General features: G+C 40.8%; 3 protein-coding genes across 4 annotated transcripts; all 3 read right to left on the reverse strand.

The window, feature by feature from the left end:
* Positions 1–85: 85 nt before the first annotated feature.
* LOC138598576 (uncharacterized) lies at positions 86–3,421 on the reverse strand. Its single transcript, XM_069670379.1, has 7 exons — positions 3,380–3,421; positions 3,024–3,172; positions 2,779–2,889; positions 2,061–2,117; positions 1,811–1,957; positions 1,599–1,712; positions 86–1,141 (listed from the first exon to the last, which is right to left on the reverse strand). The coding sequence occupies exons 2-7, from the start codon at positions 3,153–3,155 to the stop codon at positions 1,094–1,096; spliced, it is 609 nt and encodes a 202-aa protein (XP_069526480.1). The 5' UTR covers positions 3,156–3,172; positions 3,380–3,421; the 3' UTR covers positions 86–1,093.
* Positions 3,422–4,277: 856 nt separating this feature from the next.
* On the reverse strand, positions 4,278–8,262 carry tmco6 (transmembrane and coiled-coil domains 6). Its single transcript, XM_069670173.1, has 13 exons — positions 8,060–8,262; positions 7,737–7,843; positions 7,538–7,650; positions 7,262–7,445; positions 7,061–7,165; positions 6,749–6,840; positions 6,512–6,628; positions 6,278–6,392; positions 5,810–5,990; positions 5,396–5,490; positions 5,128–5,295; positions 4,885–5,019; positions 4,278–4,799 (listed from the first exon to the last, which is right to left on the reverse strand). Exons 1-12 carry the CDS (start codon positions 8,148–8,150, stop codon positions 4,891–4,893), a joined length of 1,497 nt encoding a protein of 498 aa, XP_069526274.1. The 5' UTR covers positions 8,151–8,262; the 3' UTR covers positions 4,278–4,799; positions 4,885–4,890.
* A 190-nt stretch (positions 8,263–8,452) lies between these two features.
* On the reverse strand, positions 8,453–13,435 carry LOC138598786 (uncharacterized protein DDB_G0286299-like). 2 transcript variants are annotated; one of them, XM_069670646.1, is made up of 8 exons: positions 12,983–13,000; positions 12,714–12,839; positions 11,785–11,837; positions 11,627–11,691; positions 11,488–11,546; positions 9,373–11,401; positions 9,195–9,283; positions 8,453–9,059 (listed from the first exon to the last, which is right to left on the reverse strand). In XM_069670646.1, the coding sequence occupies exons 6-8, from the start codon at positions 10,808–10,810 to the stop codon at positions 9,024–9,026; spliced, it is 1,563 nt and encodes a 520-aa protein (XP_069526747.1). In that variant the 5' UTR covers positions 10,811–11,401; positions 11,488–11,546; positions 11,627–11,691; positions 11,785–11,837; positions 12,714–12,839; positions 12,983–13,000; the 3' UTR covers positions 8,453–9,023. The 2 variants fall into 2 exon arrangements, with proteins under 2 accessions (XP_069526747.1, XP_069526748.1); XM_069670647.1 differs by lacking the exons at positions 12,714–12,839; positions 12,983–13,000 and adding an exon at positions 13,333–13,435.
* Between the last annotated feature and the right edge of the window lie 6,224 nt (positions 13,436–19,659).

The following is a 19,659-nucleotide window of genomic DNA, read 5'->3' on the forward strand; positions in this document are numbered from 1 at the left end:
AGGGCACTGTGTCTGAGTGGTTTGACATTACATCATCAATCTGAGCGTCATTTTATCATTTAATTGTTTATTTAACAAAGTCAACAGACATTACATTTATTGCACCACATGTAGCTAAAAGCTAAATCCTCCCAGGAAAAGCATTTTGCAAAGACACAAATTCACAGACAAATATGTCAACAAGTTTCTCAGTAAGCTGAACTATACACACATCAGGCTTTGGAAATTATTATCGGTGGATGTTATTTCATTATGTCAGACCATCTGTGAAGAAAGATATTAAAACCCCAATTGTAAAATAATGCAGTCATATTTTAAAAATCATTGCAGGTGGATTTGCTCTCCTGTAAACTCAACAAAGTCACACTTTAAAATGTCTATATGCGTACAGCGGTCAACATAAAAGAGTTATCATGAGAGAGATCCTGTACATGCTGTAGTAATAATGTAGATAACACAAATTGGTTAAAGGCTAACGATGAGTGATCACAATTTACAATCAAAACGTAAACTGACAGTAAGGTATCATCTCATTAAACTTTCACCGTTAGATCTCTTGTAGGATTTCTTGTGGGTTGGAATATTTTGATTCTGATTAATTTAATGCAAATATGGAGGCAGAGGCTTCTGTCTGACTGTTCCAATGTTGACTGACATGACTGTTTATCATTCTTATACAATATAGATTAAGATACGGTGATAAAGCATTGCCACAGAGTTCATCAAATGACTTCACCGACAGATATCAGGAGGAGTATGTAGTATCTGTTCGACACAGAATATGCTTTACTAGAGAGATTAGTGGTTACTATGTTCCCTTGATTAGTGCATGTAAAATAAATCTTGTAAAGTATTGCATTTTTTACTCGTTACACATACTGCAGGGTGAAGCTTAGTATTGGAAACAAAAAAGGTGTGTCTGCTGGGCGACAAGGCTTCTGCCTCTAGGTGGTGTAACATCAGCATGTAATGTACTGTATAAAGAATTATGATCACTGATAATATGAATGATGGGAATTATGTCACAATGTAGGTGTGCTGCAGCAAAGCCAGTGTTAGTTTGGGTAGAAGATTCAGACCCAAAAGGTTGATCTCAGTCTGATGTGTCACTCTGTGGTGCCGCGATGTGCTGGACAATAAGCTGTTGACAATATGGAGGTGGTACAGGTTAGGGACAATGACAACAAGAAAGCCATTAAATGATGACTGACACATTTTCTATGGTTTAAGGCAGCTCTGGGGCTGGTTCAAGGTCTTATTTAAGTCTTTTAAATTACATTAATTTATGATGTTGACTCCAAAGCTGCATTTCTGTTTATTTATTATTTTGTTAGTTTTTTTTTGTGAGCAACATTTTAAATTTTAATTGAAGGTACTGGATGCCTAAATTTCCCTTGGGATCAATAACGTATCTATCTATCTATCTAATAAAAAACTGGGGATGAGGGGTTGCAAACAGACTGCTTTGATTTAAGGGCGGACAGGTCAAAAAGGCCACACACTACACAAAATGTGTGTTCCCTTTATGTCTTTATTCGTTCTGCTGTTTTTTGCTGATTTTCAGTTTTAGTTGAAGTAACAGTGATAAATGGTTTTACCTGAGTGCGTGTGGATCTCAGAGCTAAACGTGCAATGACACACAAGAAGATGAGAAGCACTGACACGCAGAGGGAGGAAAGTACCAATATGCATTCAATACCAAAAACCTGCTCCTGAAGCAAGAGAAAGGAAAAGAGAAAGTTATACCGTACATGCACTGTAAACATGTCCATACCATCCATTTAATGTTAAAATAAATGCTGAGACTCACCACTCTGTATAGTAACCAGAAGTCGTCATGGTAGTATCTCAAACGCTCTGTACGGAAGTGATAATCGTCGAGGCAGAATACCCTGTAGCCAACAGAGACCACGATTCCCAGGAGGGAAACCACGTACATGGACAAACACACAGTCACCTGCAGAGGAAGGTTCAGACACATTTGGTGAGTTATTTAGAAAGAAAGAGACCGATGGTGAAGAAATGAAGCAAAATGGAAAATAGAACAACAATATACCTACCATCTTCTTAGATGGACGTAACTCAGTGTAGATGGACATGTTTCCACAGACAAGAAACTTAAAAAACAAACACATTATTATTACAGGTAATATGGTGACTGCATGTAATTTACTCAGAATTTATAACATGACGTTTGATAGACATATAATAGAAAACATAGACATAGAAACATAGAAAACCTTTAAGGTTTTTATCACCTGTTTTATTCACACAAAACATGAAATATCTAAATGGAATCATTTTTACAGGAGTTTATGCACTGGAATTATAACTCCAGTGAATACTCCAGGAAGTTACTGCTCCTAGCCAAGAAATACTCCAACACAAAACCTCTGGCACAGCATAAATGGTCTTTTTTTACATTTCAGTTTCTGATACTGTGGTAATAAATTAGCTTTAAAGGTGCTGGTGTTGTTTACTTGATACTTTTGGACAGGGCCAAGCTAGCTGTTTCACTTATTTGAGTCTTTATGCTAAGCTAAACTATGCTATGCTGGCTGTAGCATATTATAGTCATATTTACAGTTCAGACATAAGAGTGGTATCAATCTTTTCATGTTACTTTCATAAGGAGCCACTTTGATAATGTAAGACAAGTGCTTTTGATTTTAAATGACACATACAGTTTGGCAGTGAACATACCACCAATCCAATCCAAACCAATTTCACCATTTTCAGCGTGTCACACTGCTAACCAGCCAGTTACATGTTATGTACCAGAAACCCCTGCCAGAAGGGGATGTAGATCCTACTCGAGTTAATCACACTCTCACTGGTCAGCTGAAACCCCATCAGGACCTCTGCACAGCCAAAGATCACAATGACAATCTGGAAAGGAGAAGAGGGTGGATGGATTAAGGTACCTAGTGTGTAATCTAAGTTTACAGCTGCTCTTTGTTTATATGTTTGCATTTTTATGCACTTATTTACTGCTTGAGGACTTTTATTTTATAACACATTACCCCAAGACTTCTGGGCTCTTGTCTGGTGAAGCGATGCAGAGGTTTGCTGGACATGAGCACTTTTTGATGTGCATCCTGATTCACATCATTTCGATTTGTTCTCTCGCTGGTTGTTGTCTCGGTGCCCTCCATTGTCAGCAGACTATACTCTGTGTTTGGTCGTGGGAGGAGAGAAAAAGAATTAATCGGAGCAGATGTATAAACTTCCCTCGGCAGCACAGATTGCACTTTGAAAGTCTACTGAGATTTAAAGAGACAGAATAATTGGGGTTAGTTTAGGAACCTGCAGTATGTAAGACTTAAGAAAGTGTCTGAATTAAAAAAAAGGAATACAACAAAAACATGAAGTGACCCACCTTGTTTTGGTCTTTCATGCAGAGAAGCAGTGTGGTTGATAACGGGAAAGGGAGGTCGTGGGTAGACAGAGGAAGTGTGGAAATCTGAGAGTTTTGGCTTTTTTTTTATCAGGGGGAGGAGCTGAAGGCTTTGTTTGCTGAGGCTGTTCCTCAGCACGACATTCAGTCAGTTACCGAGTCAACTGAAAACCTCACTGGGATCTGTGTGGAAACCCAGCGACAGGAAGAGGCTTTCATCATCTTCAAGCACAACAGTGATTATGAAAACAGTAATAGGAGGTAAAAATCATCTCTACTGAAAAGAACTCTTCTTCCCTCTGTGAAGTACACATGGAGTTTAATTTGTTTCTGAAAGGTGCTAAAAACTAAAGTAAACGTCTGTGTGCTTAAGACAGGACTAGTAAGGCATTAGTGCTGTTCTGTGTAATAACCTTTATATAAAAATAAATATACAGAAATGAAAAGTTAGCTAACATCAATACATCAACGATTATAATCCAATATTTGATAATATACTGTATATTATAAAATGGTCCATTCTGTATGACTACTTTTACTTTTGGTACAATAAGTATATTTTGATAATAATACTTTTGTACTTTGACTTAAAGCTCCTGTGAGGAGTTTTTCGCTGGTTATGAAACAGACTGAAATTAATTGCTTACTCTGTATGACGTACAAAAGCAAACCAGACCATCAGAAGACATGAATGTTGCTTTAGTCATTAAAAAACCCAAGGTATTACAAAAACACACGAGGGAAATCATTCTTAATGTTGTTGTTTTTTTCTTTTATTAAAATTCTTTATTAAAATTATTATTTTTTAATTCATTCAATTAATTCAATTAAAATTTGTTAAAATTTCACGAAAATATTTGAATGAAGTGAACTAACAACAGCAAGTAAAACGCTTTTATTCAGAGATTTAATAATGTACAGTCATTAATGATAATGCATTATTAGCTCAAAATGCACGTGACGTCATCAGCACCCTCTTTCAAGATATTTACAGTCATATAAACACCTGTGTGTGCAGGAGGTGTTCCAGATTAGCAACTTTACACCTGTGTTCTGCAGCCTCTCAAGTTATGGTGGCACAAAATGCAGAACAAAACATGTTGAGGATGAGTTTAAGACTAGAGGTACTGAGCGTCAGTTATTAAAAAATATATTTTATCTTTACAAATGGTAAAACTTCATTGATAAGACATTAGCGGTTAACTTTTCAAACAGGCAGACTGTAAAAAGGTATAAAAAATGACTGGAAATACAACAATTCTCTTTTAAAGACTGCAAAAAGTGAACAGGAAGTCCAGTACTGTCGTGTGTGTCCTCATGGTACCCGTGTTATGTGACAACCTGTAGCCCACATGTGGAAATATGATGTCCTGTTGGCTCAGGAACATGAGATGTTGTCTGCCTGCAAACAGATGGTGTCAGACATTTTAAAAATTATGAGTTAATACTTATTCAACAAACTAAACAAACTGTATGAAAGTCTTTACCGAGCATTAGGATGAATATGAAAGTAGGTGGTTCTCCAGGAGATATGCTGCTCTTCGTCTGATCTCTCCTTCGCTGTTGTACTGAAGAGCCTCTAGCAGTGAGAGCCCACCTTGCTTCACAAACTCCTCCGCCACCTGAGGGGGAAAAATACATCTGTTACAAGCTGCTTCAAACGTCTGGTAAAAACGTATCAATGTCTGGTTTTGAGCAACGTCATCATTTCAAAGGTTTCAATCACTTACCCCTGAACCACTAACTACCAGCATGAACATGACATCCATACTAAGGGTCACCATCTCTTGGTCGGCCATCTTTAGCGTGGCACAGAGCGCAGACAGCAAACCAAGATGAGCTAGCTGGACACAGAACTCCTTTTTCTTGTGAGCAATATTTGCCAGAACCCTCAGGATCTGATTATAACAAGACAGAACAGAGCAGTGATGAGATTGCTAATAATAATACAAAGAACGTAAAATGTTCTATTAAAGTCTGGCCTGAGTTTGCACTGACCATGGTGTTGATGCCCTGAGAGAAAGGGAGGAGCTGGATCAGCCCAGGAACCAAGTTGAGAGTCAGCAGAGCGGAGCAGAAAGCACTGGAGTACGCTGTAACAGGAGATTGAAAATACATCGGAACAAAACATAATACAGTATGAAACACCCTCTCCCCCGACACCTCCACAATTACATGTGTACAAGATAAAAGGATAAAAGCAGGAGGACTACACTAACTGTTTCACAAACTACAGTGTTAAAGCAAACCAGCTTTATTTTTATACCCTCACTACTGACAGATTTTACCTTGAGATGTGAACCAAAAATATGTCTATTAGTATGAAATGACGCTCATGCACATAAAGCTGAAATCTCAATTTACACAAGTTTAAAATCGGCGCAGATCAGTGTCTGTGGTGTGCGTTCTAACCTGTGAGGTTGTTGAGGACCCAGGCGCTCTCTCTGGCCAAGGCTGGCTGGGTCTGCATGTAGGCCTGAAGAAGTGCACACAAAGTCACCACAATATGAACGTCACCCACTTTAGTGCTCAGGTCTTCCACTGGACAGGAGGAGAGGAGGTTTCCCACACACCTCAGCAGAGGGCAGATGAGCTGGAGAGGAAGAACACTGCCATTTAAAGAAGCATAAATGCATGCATCAAGTCGATGCAATGTATTTTAATACCATACTGATACAAGCTGAAACCAGTGAGTTCTCTAAAGGGTAAGAAATCCATTCAAACACTTCAGGTATGCTTTTAAAACTTGTCTGCAGATATTGAAAGTACTGGTACTTATTTGTTTAAAAAAAAAAAGAGTAAAATTGGAGCAGAACAAATGAACTTTTAACAAGCAACTAACATAATAAAATCCCACATTTAATCAACTTGTTGTCTTACAAGCTCCATTCCCTCTTCTTTGTTTCCTTGAGCCACAGCACCACCTAGTGACATTAACAGGGAACTGCACTGCAACAGAGCCCCATGAGCCAACAACACGCCATTATCCTCTATGCTAGAGAGTGAGATAAACACAGAAGAGAGACAGATCATCACTATTATAATACGTTAAATTACACTGTTTTGATTATGAGATACATATAATGACAGCTGAGTAAATATAAGACACCTCACCTGCATGCAAGGTAGTGCAGACACCATGCACACTCGATGGCTGGGGCCAGGCCAAACTTTGGGTCAGGAGTCAGGACTGATAACAAGCCCGAAGGTAAGCTGGAGGCCAAAACCATCCTGCATACAGAGAAGAAGAGAGCAGTGTTTATGCAAGCAATGTCTCAAAAGATAAATTATTTTAATAGCATTTGAAAGAACAGCTGCGTAGCAAAGAGAGAGGAACTGGCGTGTCATTACGGGATTATTTTCTCTGCTGCATCTTTGGTCTGAAGAAGCTGAGAGAGAGTGAACCCCACAGCTTCCACCACTGCAAGGTTATGTCTCTGGTTCTGTAAACACACACAGAACCATCAAGAGAGACATGTTATCATTAATAATATAATGTGGAATCAGTTCAGGGCTATGTGGGGAATTAGATTTTGATTCAATAGCTTTGCAGAAATTATAGTAATTGTTTGACATAGATTTACTGACACATTAACAAGATACAGAGAACATAATGTGACTCCCCTAATAAAGCTGAGACATAGTTACATTATTGAAGTTTACCTCTATACAGCTGGCCAGAGCTGGTATGATTCCCTGAGCCAGGAGTTTCTCTTTTACAGCATCACTTTCTGGGCATAAGTTACCTAATGTGTAAAGACAGAGCTCCTGTGAACACATGAAAAGACACACATGAGAATTCAAACCTCTCCTGCTTACTTAGGTGAGAATAACACATAGTGCCGGGTATGCACAGGTACTCACAGTGAACTTTGTGCTCTGGCCAGACAGGTAGGTGAGCAGGTAGGGGGTGGCAGGCAGACATGCTGGTGCCATGTTTGTGTGGGGAGAATGAGACAGCTCATGAAGACACCGAACAGCCTGCAGACGGCACGAAGCATTAGAGCCAGTGAGGAGACCGACCAGAAGATGCATGCTGTTCTCCTGCCTAGAGGGAAGAAAGATTAATGACACATGAGAAATAAAGAATACACTGGTGGTAACATTGTTAAGGCTCAACTGATGTGGCGACAAATTTACTTGATGAAGGTGAGTTGTGCTGATGGGTCACGGAGAGCTTTACTTAAGGCTTTCAGGTGGACCTCCATCTCTGGCCCGCTGTGCTGAAGTTTGTGGAACAAACTGACCACGTCCTGGGGAAACGAGGAGCAAATTCATATGACAAGTTTAACATGAGTGATCAATGTATTACCCATCACCATCATGTCGTCTGTCTCACCTGCTCTCCCGAGTCAGTGTCCATGGTGACCTCTGGCTGGTCCTCATCTTCAGTCAGCAGGAGTCTTTTACTCACAAGCTGTCTGTCTCTGCGGGCCTGTCTCAGTCCTACAGCATAAACATAGACCAATAAAGGGCTCTTGTCTTTCTGTTACATGCTGGTTTGCTATTAGTTAGACCGAATTGACTGTTTTCTTTTCACGTCACAGCCTACTGTCCACATGATGTGTTAAAGTAGCTAAGCTAATATTAACGAACGGTCCGTGAACGTTACACGCGAACATTCAAAATAAACACATTAAACTCAACGTTTAAATCACTCACCTTTCTCGTGCTCCCGCCTCTTTAATCGAAACTCCTCCGAGCTGTCGCCTTGTCGACCAGCTTTGTGACGAACTTTGTTCAACCTCCACATCTGGAAATGCCGAGGTTAACAACTAGAAATGTAAACGATACAAAGCTCGGTACATCTTCTAATACATGGTTAGATTTGTCACTGTAGCCGGGGAACCCAACAAATTCCGACGCTCTTCTTCGTCGATTTTTGTCTAACCTCAGCCAGTCTCTGCAGCGCCACCTAACGGACACATCTGGCAAAGACAGAGCCTTGACTCAGCAGTGAGTATACTGTGCAGAAACACCACTGACATCAATCTGTCTCAGTTCCTCTCTGTCCTCAACAGACTTAAAAGACTACAGGAAGGCACAGACAAATAATTAAAAAAAACTAAGGAGTTTATTTTGTATCAAAAGCATCATGTACAATTTATATATGAGAGCTTTATCAAAGATTTAAAACTTCAGTTTTAGAAAACATGCTTTTCACAAACATACATATATTAAACCCAATACCAAAGTTGGTTGTCAAAATATTTTCCATATATTTTTGAATAAATATCAAACTGTCAAATAGATGCTGTGACGTATAACAAATTGAGATTGAGGACCATCATGGGAAGAATTCCTGAGACGGAGAGGCAGTAAATCTGGTCAATGAAGGACTGAATTTCACTTTCACAAAAAAAACCAAGGTAGGGATTTTCCATTCCATTAAACAATCATCTATAAAACTCTTTACCATGCCATGAAAATGGCAATATCATATAAAACTAATAAAAGAAAACATTTGTAGAATGGTAATCTACACTTAAAACATGAATAGGATAAAAATTACCAAAATAAAAAAAGCTAATTTCTTTTTACAGTTTTAAGTGATCCTTCTAACCATTAAAATATGATTAGGAATTGGACGGATGTGTTCATCCTTTAGTTCTGCAGGGATAAAGAATCAAACATCTTCATGACTCTTTGAGGATTTCTTTTTCTGTGAAGAAATACAAAAGAAATGAGTAAACTCAAAAAGAGCTCTGAGCAGCTGCAGAATAATATATCATTACTCTGACAAATCAACATCAATCTGCAACACAGTGAAATGGTGCAGAGAACAGTATTGTGATACCTTCTTTGGGGTGTCACTGACGGGTGTTTGTATTTCGATGCAATCTTGTGCTGTTTCTTGATCCTCAGCTGATTTCAACCTGCTTTTATCTGAAAGAAACAAATGAAAAAAGTCAATTCAAACATGATAAAACAGCTAATTTGGATTTTTTCACGCTTGGTGAAAGTAATCTACTCACTTTTCTTCTTCTCTCTTGGAGGACTTGGTGCCTCGGGGTTAGTTGGAGGTAGTGGCTCTGTGTCAGGCGCATCTTTATCCAGTGATGAGTCCTTTTTCTTTTTCTTCTTCATTGGTGTTTCGTCTCTTTCACTGCTCTCCGATTTCTTTTCGTCAACTTTCTGCTCTAAAAGTTTTTCATCAGGATTTTCCTTTTTCTTCTTCTTCTTTATCGTCTTTTCTTTCACTACCAGCCCTGTATTTTCTTCGCTATTAGCACTCTCCTTCTTCTTGGCCTTCTTTTCTTCAGCTTTCTGTTCTGAGCTTTCTTGTACTTTTTTAGATATTGGCTCTAAGTTTTCCTCACCGCCAACCATCTTCTTCCTCTTCTTTTCTTTCTTTTCTTTCTTTTCTTCAGCTTTCGGCTCTGAATTATCTTGTACTTTTTCAGATATCAGCTCTAAATTTTCCTCACTGTCAACCGTCTTCTTGTTCTTCTTCTTCTTTGCTCTAGCTTTCTGTTCTGAATTTTCTTGTACTTTTTCAGATACCGGCTCTGAGTTTTCCTCAATGTCAACTGTCTTCATCTTCTTTTCTTCAGCTTTCTTCTCTGAATTTTCTTGTACTTTTTCAGATATCAGCTCTAAGTTTTCCTCAATGTCAACTGTCTTTTTCTTCTTCTTTGCTTTCTTTTCTTCAGCTATCGGCTCCGAATTATCTTGAACTTTTTCAGATATCTGCTCTGAGTTTTCTCCACTATCAGTCTTCACCTTTTTCTTCTTCTTGGCTTTCTTTTCAGACACTATTGGCTCAGAAATTGAAACACTTTCAACTTTGTTCTCTTTAATTTCTTCACCTGTCTCATTTATTTTACTATCTGCTTTTGTTCCTTCTGCTTTATTCTTCTCCTCCGCAGGTTTATCACCAGACTCCTCCTCTGTGACTATATCCTTTATTTTCTTTCCCTTTTTTCTGTCTTTTCCATCTTTAACGGTCTCATTAGCATTCTCTTCAGTCATTTCCTTTTTCTTCTTCTTCTTCTTCTTCTTGGGCTCAGACGTTGTCTCATCAGATTTTTCTTCACTGGGAGTCACAGCTTTCCTTTTCTCTTTCTTTGGTGTCTGTTTTGACGGGGAGACAATGGATGTCGCTGGTCTGTCCTCCACAGCGGTGATGTTTTGCTCTGGGCTCTGGGAGGCAGAGGAGGTCACAGGTGCAGTCTTTTTTGTCTTTCTCTGCTTGGGTTTACTTTTATTTGTCTGTGTTTCTGTCACAGCCTTCTCCTCCACCGTTACATTCTTTTCCACCATTTCGTTTTTCTGTTGAACAGGAGTGTCTGTTTTTGCAGGAGGCTTAGCCCGGGGTTTCCTCACTCTCTTTTTCTGGGGTGGTGTAGAAGAGTCCAGGGCATTGATAGTGTCCATCTTTGCTACATCAGCCTCTGTGGATTGAGTAAACATGGTGAAGACATTGAACAAACAAGTGCTGAAACATCAATGGCAACCACACAGCTCCTGTACACAGCTCTGTCTGTATGAAATCACTGTTTCCCATGGTGAGGTGGTTCATGGGTGGTGCTGTCATGTCTGGTACTTGTCTTTCTCCTACAACTTTAACTCATCTCCTTCTATGTCCAGTATTTTCCAGCCCTCTGAACTTTCTCCACCCTCCGTCTCTTTCAATGATGAAAACCCTCCAAAATTGTTCAAAATATGAGTCCTATATCTGTGAAAGTTTCAGTGCTTGGTCCTTAGAAATATTAACAGTTGCTAATGTATTTTGGCGTTGTGCTTTCTCTTTACATTTCTGTGATTCTTCTTATCCTGCACACAAATGATCTCCTTCAGTGACTCTTTTTCCAGCACACACCTACCCGTCATCTGTAGCAACAGGTTCTTCCATTTCTCCACATCTAAACTGCTGTCAGAGTCTGAATCATCTCCTCCAGCAGCTGCAACCTTGGCTTTGATTTGGGTCTTGGACTTCTTTGCCTTGGTTGTGACTTTTTCTGCAGATTTACCTTCACTTTTTTTCCTTTTCGCTGGCACAGACTAAAAAAGAAACAAACAGAAAGACCAGTATGCTTAGAAACCAGCGTTATCACGGTCACAAGAAAGGAAACAAAACAAAAACTCACCTTCTTTTTTTGTGTCTCTGCTTTTTTTGCAGGTTTGTCCTTCTTTTTCTTCGGCGTGGCTGTGCATAAAAAGTTGTAAGTATGCAAGTATGGGTTCATGCTGTATATTTTTGGAGTTTCAAGACAGGAGCAGTCATACCTTTAGCTGGAGTCCTTCCTGTTTCTTTCAAATTGGAGTCAGGTTGCCATTTCTTTTTTGAGTCACTGACAGGAACAGAAACAATACTCATATAGCACATGTCATCACGACCAACATATCAAGGAGTACTGCAAAACAAAGAGAGACATCAAACTCACTTTAACCATGAGTTGTAGATGTCCGATAAAGAAGCAGGTATGTTTGTCCCCCCCTGAAGAAAAATAACAAACAGCAAACAGTGGTTAAACAGTTTATAAAGGTATAATATATGATACATGACATCATGCAATCACGACGTTGATAGCCTTACAACCACAATCAATTATTTTTTATCACATTTTCCCTGTTAAGTCCCCAGTTTAAAAACCACTGCCCTGAACTACAGTAAGTTTACATTTAGCTGACTAATACATTAGGTTATTGATAACTGCATATTACAAAACAATAGTTTAAAATGTTTGAAGGTCCGTTATTTTAATTTGAAACACTGTTATGCACTGAACATATTTTTTTCCTTCTAATTCCACTGCTGAAAAAAAGCTGATGTGGGAGGCAGTTCAATTCTCATGTCTCAAAATAGCTTTAATTTAAGCTATTGTCGGTGTTATAACTAAACATTTGTTCAGACCAAAATTAAGACCCAATAACTACTTAAAATACTGGGTCCTGACTGGTGAGGAAGAACGCCCACAGAAACAGACGAATGCACATAAAAAGACAATGAATATATGACGGATAGATTGAAAACAGCTTCACGGAAGAGTGTGGAGCTGGAAGAGTGAGGACAAGTAAACGTATTAGGCTGTAAACACACATTTCAGTAAGTTTATACATGATTCATAACGTCTGTACGACCGTAATTGGAAGACAGTTCAACATGGGACAGGGGTTTAGCACACCTATCAGCCGCAGAGTGTATGACTAGAGTAATAGAAGTCTGCTGATACGCAGAATACCAAAGCGAAACAACTACTTCTTCCTATTTTCAAAGTTTGTGCAGAATGTGAAACATTGTTGCGAACTCCTTCCTAACTATACATCTCTGCCACTGTGTAGGCTACATGTGTGTGTATGTGTGTGTGTTGACCTGTGGGCTGTGCCTCTGGAGCTCATCTGCAGCTGAGTGGAAACCTTGCTCCTTCAGATGTTGGTAGATCAGCTGGATCAGCTCGTGCTTTGATGCGTTCACGGACATACTCGACACACGGAGAAGCTGACAAACGACCACGGAAAAGTAAAGGCTGCTGGTATTTTCATATTAAAACTGGCCACATTTCGCACTCAGTCAACGGCACTTCGCCCGAAACACGCATGGGAGCATGTTGAACTATGAACTCAGGAAGTCGTTCCGTTTACCTCTGCAATGCATCATGGGAGGTGTAGTACTTAAACAGTCTGCCAGTAATTCATGCAAAAGATTTGTCCTTCTGTACTTAAAAAACAACTATTGTGTTTTTAAGTAGAAAGGTATTTTTAAAAAAAAATTCTAGTCTGTGCATCAGAAGCATAGCAGACAACAATGGCTCCAACATCAAATCAAACCATTCAGACCAACAGACAAAGACACATTCTCTTTCCGCCCCCTTCCTTTCTACCTGCCCATAACATTCCTATGGTTTTTGCTCAATGTAAGCTGAATTTAAGCTCAGTTGCAAATCCTTTCCCGGACAGGAAACCTGGCTGCTAAGAACACACGAGCCACTTACCTCAGCTAGTCAGGGCCTGTATGATTTGGATCAGTTTCGCCTTAAAGGTAATTTCCCCTGGGCCAGTCTGATTTTATTGGAAGAGACCATGTAAGCTATCCTATCCGTCTTCCAGGCAGCGTGAAGGCTTCCTGAAACAGCTGCCTCAAGGTGCCTGCTGAGGCTTGTATATGGTGTCTGGTTCTTCTTTGTTGTCAAGAATGCTGGCATCCTCTGGCTCCCTCTGACAATAAGCATGAATTAGCAGGTTCTGGTGGCTTAGTAAAAGAGCAAGCTTTAGGAGAATGCCCATCCCAATTGATGTAATTTCCTTTTGCTGTTTATTTGTACAAGACTTTGATTTACAACTCTTAATTTGTTGGTATTTCAAACATTAAATTTCGGAACATTTTGTGTAAATGTTTAGGTGACCTTCCAGTTAAAGGGATGAATGAAAATAGATGGATGGATAATTAAAGGGAAATTAAATAAGTTGGTTGTCTGCAGCCGGCTACCTATCCCTGTTAAAAATGCTTCTCACAAAATTTAAATTTCAACGGTGGCCCATGCTTCCTTTCATAGCGAGCAAAGCCAGCCCTGATCCATCCAGCAGTGAGGACTGTGTGCCCACACTCAAAGGTGGGAATGAAAGGAGTGGGCCAACCTAGACCACTGGCTAATTTTTGAGGAAATAGCACACATTATATCCAGTAATTCTTAATACAAACTGCTCCTTCTTGCCCACCTCTGGCTGCCATTTCAGCTGTTACTCTTGTACCTTTAGGTTTCTTGTCTCTCTTCTCACGTTGGAAAAAAATCCTTCAACCACAGAGCTAGAAGATCAACAAGCTATCAAGAAAAAAACAGACACTTTAAAAACTGCCAGAAAATGTGATCTCCTGTGGATCAGGTGTGTTTGGATAAAAGCCTTGGTTTGGGAAGAAACTAAAGGTGTCTGGGCAGTGGATCTAAGAGCTGGTGGAGAAACCTTGGGTCGACCTAGAGGAGAGTTTTGGGTAAGCAGAGGGTCAGCAGGAGCAAACGACTGAAAGAGTCCCATTCATGGAGCAACAACCAGGAAAGGAAAGAAGTGTGTATTACAAACTCAACGTCAGAGCTCAGTGGGTCTCAATCAGCTTGATTTTACAATCCTCCAAAACCCCTCTCCCCAAAACACACACACGCCGCACACACGCACACCACAGGTTTGGCAAAACGAGCTGGTTACGAGGCTGACTCAGCTCCCGTTTTTAGTGTTGCTACAGACCACCAAGGTTTTATGGGACAGGCAATATTTTCTCAGTTTTCCTTTGACTAATCAGAACTAATAACCAATATGTGTAAAATAGCATTTTAGAGACTGAGGTTAAGTCACAGAAAAACAAATTAATCAGAAACATAGAAGGGCTTAAATAACTTTACATCTTTCAGCAGACAAAAAAGAGCATTTCCCTCGGCTTTGATGACATGTTGCAATAAAAATGACTGGGATGTTTACACAGGTTAGCCTTATCAATGGCACTCTGTTTCACAGGAAATAAATCTACTTTACATTCCAGACGTTTAGCAGCTCACATCTGCGCTCACTCTGCAGGTAATTACCTATAACTACAGCCAGTAAGGTTGTTATGACCTTTAATGTGTCACTGTAAAGAACAGCATAGAAACTCATTTCAAATATGTCTTAATATCTCAGTATATAGGAGTATGACTGATCAGTTATTTTATTAAAAAGCAGGTTCTAATTCTTTTTCTAATTTCCAAAACTACACAAAGTCCAGTATGACTGCTTATTGAGTCCTGGTCAGATGTCGATGCAGGTGTCTTCAGATAATGAACTGGTGCCTCTGGCTCTCTGCCCAGCAAATGCTGCGGCTCCTTAAGAGCCAAAACAAACACAGCTTCAGTCACCTTTGAGGTCACGCTTGATTCAGAAATGGTGTGAATGGTCTGATATTAACGTGTTTGCTCGAGTTAGCTGTGGGCTAATTACAAAAGTCAGCTAAACACCAATCCAGTAAAAAGCAGCAATTCCCTGGCTGTAAAACCTGCACTCATGTATTACAATAACCGGCTAGATAGCGAAAGCACAGATTGCTATATCAAATGAAAGCTAGCTTGTTGGGGAGTTTGCCACAGTAAACCTTTGGTAACTGAAACTGAATGTACTCACATATTTTCTCTACATGTTATTTGTAAAAAAAATACAATAAAATATAATAACTTTGATAAACCAGCCTTTTGTTGAATTTATATCCAATTAACTAAATTAAAATATGGTGGGCAACATCTCTAGCTACAGCTAACTAGCTAAGCAGATCTAATTAGCTGCCAGCTTTGATCTATCAAATATATCAATGAAAAATGGACTGTAAATGATCACGATGAAGTTACTTACTTAAGAAAAGGAGTCAAATAGGATGAGAAACTGAGAGAGCAGAAGTCGTTTGTAGATAACAAACCTTCTCCTCTCCTCAGCTTTTGTGGCGACAGACTGCATCGCATTCATGCATCTGCACTGTAAGGTAGAAATGTTGATTTTAATGTTCATATCAATCAACTTTGAAAGCTCTAAACTGATGGTGTCACATAATATATATCTGTTAAGATGTTTGAAAGCTAGCCTGTAAGTCAGCCAGTGCTTCTATAGGTGCTTCTCTCTGCCTTTGTAGGGCGAAAGTCACTGACTGTTTGTCAGTGATTTCTCATATCAGCATTAGGGAGGCTTTTTAAAATCAACCAAACTGATCAGGAAAGAAAGCTTACAGTCTTGCATCCTAAAATTACTAGGATTGGTAAGCTGATGTTGAAAAATGATGACAGATGACGTGAAAAAGGGATGTCAAGGAAACTGTAGAAACAAAGGTGCTGTTGTACGCAGAGGGGCGGAGAGAAGGTTTTGGCACACAGGTTGGCACTCAGGAAGAAAGAAAACCTCCATCCAGTCTTACTCAGATTAGAAAATTGGGCTAAGAGGAGAGTGATGTGCAGGTTTACCGGCAGGGCTGCTTTGATGAGAAAGGAGGTAGTGTTCATGGTGAAGGGAAGCAGACGTATTCAGTAACAGCACCTCTTCCTTTAGCCAAAACCAACATCTGGAGCCAACCGACACAGAGCAGCAGCAGCTCCCCCAGTCTCTGCTTCCCTTTCAACTCATTATTGCATTTCATGGTTCTCTAGAAAAGGCTTACAACCTGTTTGGAAAGTCACGGAAATGAGTAGAGGCCGCGAGCGTGTCTCTCTATTTTTCTGTGTGTTCTGAGGTTATTAGTTGGTTTAAGCTTCAGACGCTGCTTCTCTTTTTGAACTTTAAGCTTGCTTTTCATCTGACAGTAAAAATAATTAACCACAGACACAGAAGAGAGGGTCAAAGGTCAATGAAAGGAAAAACTACCACACTTTGATTAATTTTTTATTTGCACTTCAGTTAAGAAGTGGATGAGGAAGCGTTGTTAAATTTGCCATTTCCTCAAAACTCTGGAAGAAATCTGATAACTTAAGGCAATGCACAACCAACAAACAAACCACACGTTTACAGCACAAATAAATGCAACTCAGAGACTTTGTGAAGGAACCTGGTTTCCAGGTGTTTAAAAACTTTACTTTGTAAAGATAAATGTTCCTATCAAAACCTTCTTCCAGCATTTACGTGAATGAACAGAAACAGAGAGATGTAGATATGATAAGAATAAGAGTCATAAAATGTGAACTGCAAATTTCCGGTGAGTCACATAAAGGTCAACAGAAACTCAGTATGACTTGTTCAGTACACTAGAATGACCTTCTTTGACAAATCAGACCACTTACTGGGTTTCAATGATACTATAACAAAGAAATATCCATCCATTAGGGAGAAGTCAGTGAAGGGCTTGGGTAAGTGGTATAATGGGGACCTGAATGACAGTGAACAGATGGAGCAGCTGAGGAACGATGTTGTAGAGGGTTTAGGAAGGATGTCAGGGTTACAAGCTAAACTTATGGTGTTTACAGATTGGATTATTCCCTAGGCTGATGTAGCCATTGTCAATTTATAAAATACTGATATCAATAGTGAAAAGGCTAGAGGGGTTGGTTTATTTGTATATTAGGAAATGGCTTGGAGTTCCTTGTTGTCTTAGTATTGTGGGGGTGTATGGGAAAGGCATGCTCTAGCAACCAATAACACAGAGAGATTTGGTCCCAAATTGACAGGGATGGTAGCGTATATTTACAGGAAGTGTAGCTCATGTTGACAGGGAGGGTAGCTAGCTCGTGTTAACAAGGAGAGTAGCTCATGTTGACAGGGAGGGTAGCTAGCTCATGTTAACAAGGAGAGTAGCTCATGTTGACAGGGAGGGTAGCTAGCTCATGTTAACAAGGAGAGTAGCTCATGTTGACAGGGAGGGTAGCTAGCTCATGTTAACAAGGAGAGTAGCTCATGTTGACAGGGAGGGTAGCTAGCTCATGTTAACAAGGAGAGTAGCTAGCTCATGTTAACGGGGAGGGTAGCTAGCTCATGTTGACAGGGAGGGTAGCTAGCTCATGTTAACAGGGAGGGTAGCTAGCTCATGTTGACAGGGAGGGTAGCTAGCTCATGTTGAAAGGAAGGGTAGCTAGCTCATGTTGACAGGGAGGGTAGCTAGCTCATGTTGACAGGGAGGGTAGCTAGCTCATGTTGACAGGGAGGGTAGTTCATGTTAACAGGGAGGGTAGCTAGCTCATGTTAACAAGGAGAGTAGCTAGCTCATGTTAACAAGGAGAGTAGCTAGCTCATGTCAACGGGGAGGGTAGCTAGCTCATGTTAACAGGGAGGGTATCTAGCTCATACTGACAGGAAGGGCAGCTCATGTTGACAGGGAGGGTAGCTAGCTCATGTTGACAGGGAGGGTGGCTCATGTTAACAGGGAGGGTAGCTCATGTTGACAGGGAGGGTGGCTCATGATAACAGGGAGGGTAGCTCATGTTAACAGGAAGGGTAGCTCATGTTGACAAGGAGGGTAGCTAGCTCATGTTAACAGGGAGGGTAGCTAGCTCATGTTGTTCAGGGAGGGTAGCTCATGTTAACAGGAAGGGTAGCTCATGTTGACAGGGAGGGTAGCTCATATGGACAGGGAGGGTAGCTAGCTCATGTTGTTCAGGGAGGGTAACTCATGTTAACAGGAAGGGTAGCTCATGTGGACAGTATCAAACCTCGGATCTTCTGCCTGGTAGTCAACACTGCTAACCAATACACAGCCCTGCCACCCTGAAGTGTGTATCTGTTTGGGTTTATCTACCTTCCATTGCATTGTGAGGATTTAAAGAAAGCACCCAGCTGTGGAATCCAACTCATGACCTTCTCTGTGCCCGGTGACGGTACTAGCCCCTTTGCCAACCTCCTTGTTTTTAATGCTCTGTATCGTCTGCCTGACGGCAGCAGTTCAAACAGAGTGTGTCAAGGATGTGAATTGTCCTTAATAATGTTGTGCGCCTTTTTGAGGCAGCGGGAGTTGTGTAGTTCTTCCAGTGATTGGAGAGGGCAGCCAATGATCTTTTGAGCTGTTTTGATCACCCTCTGGAGTGCTTTCCTCTGAGCTACTGTGCAGCTGCTGTACCACACACATATACAGTAGGCCAGTGTGCTCTCGATGCATCACCGATAGAAGGACACCAGTAGTCTCTGCGAGATGTTATTCTTCCTCAGCACCCTCAGGAAGTGCAGTCTCTGTTGGGCCTTTTTCAGCAGCTCAGAGGTGTTCACGCTCCAGGTCAGTTTCTCTTCGATGTGGACTCCCAGGAAGCGGAAGTCAGCCACCCTCTCCACACAGTCCCCGCTGATGTGTAGTGGTAACATGTCTGTACTTTTTTTCCTGAAGTCAATTATGACCTCCTTGGTTTTGGTTGTTCTCCCCACCTCACACAGTCGGTCGCTCCACTTCTTCCCTGTAGGCGGTCTCATCCCCCCCAGAGATGAGTCCCAACACCATGGTATCGTCGGCAAATTTGACGATGGTGTTACTGTGGTGAGTGGGGGGGCAGTCGTGCGTGTAGAGGGTATAGAGCAGGGGGCTCAGCACACAGCCCTGTGGCGAGCCGGTGCTGAGGTTGAGGGCCGTGGATGTATGAGGGCCCACTCTCACCCTCTGACTGCGGTCAGATAGGAAGCTCCTGATCCACATGCAGGTAGCATGCGGGAGACCCAGGTCCACCAGTTTGTCCACCAGTCTGTGCGGGAGAAACAATTAAATGCCAAGCTGTAATCCACGAAAAGCAGCCGCACGTAGCTCCTCTGTTGCTCCAGGTGGGATAGTGCAGCATGAAGGGCTGTGGCTATGGCGTCCTCCGTGGATCTGTTCGCCCTGTAGACAAACTGGTGTGGGTCCCAGGTTG

Source organism: Semicossyphus pulcher, unplaced genomic scaffold (assembly GCF_022749685.1).
Source record: "Semicossyphus pulcher isolate SPU_LCO1_2020_fin unplaced genomic scaffold, fSemPul1.0.p SCAF_2, whole genome shotgun sequence".
Lineage (NCBI taxonomy): Eukaryota > Metazoa > Chordata > Actinopteri > Labriformes > Labridae > Semicossyphus > Semicossyphus pulcher.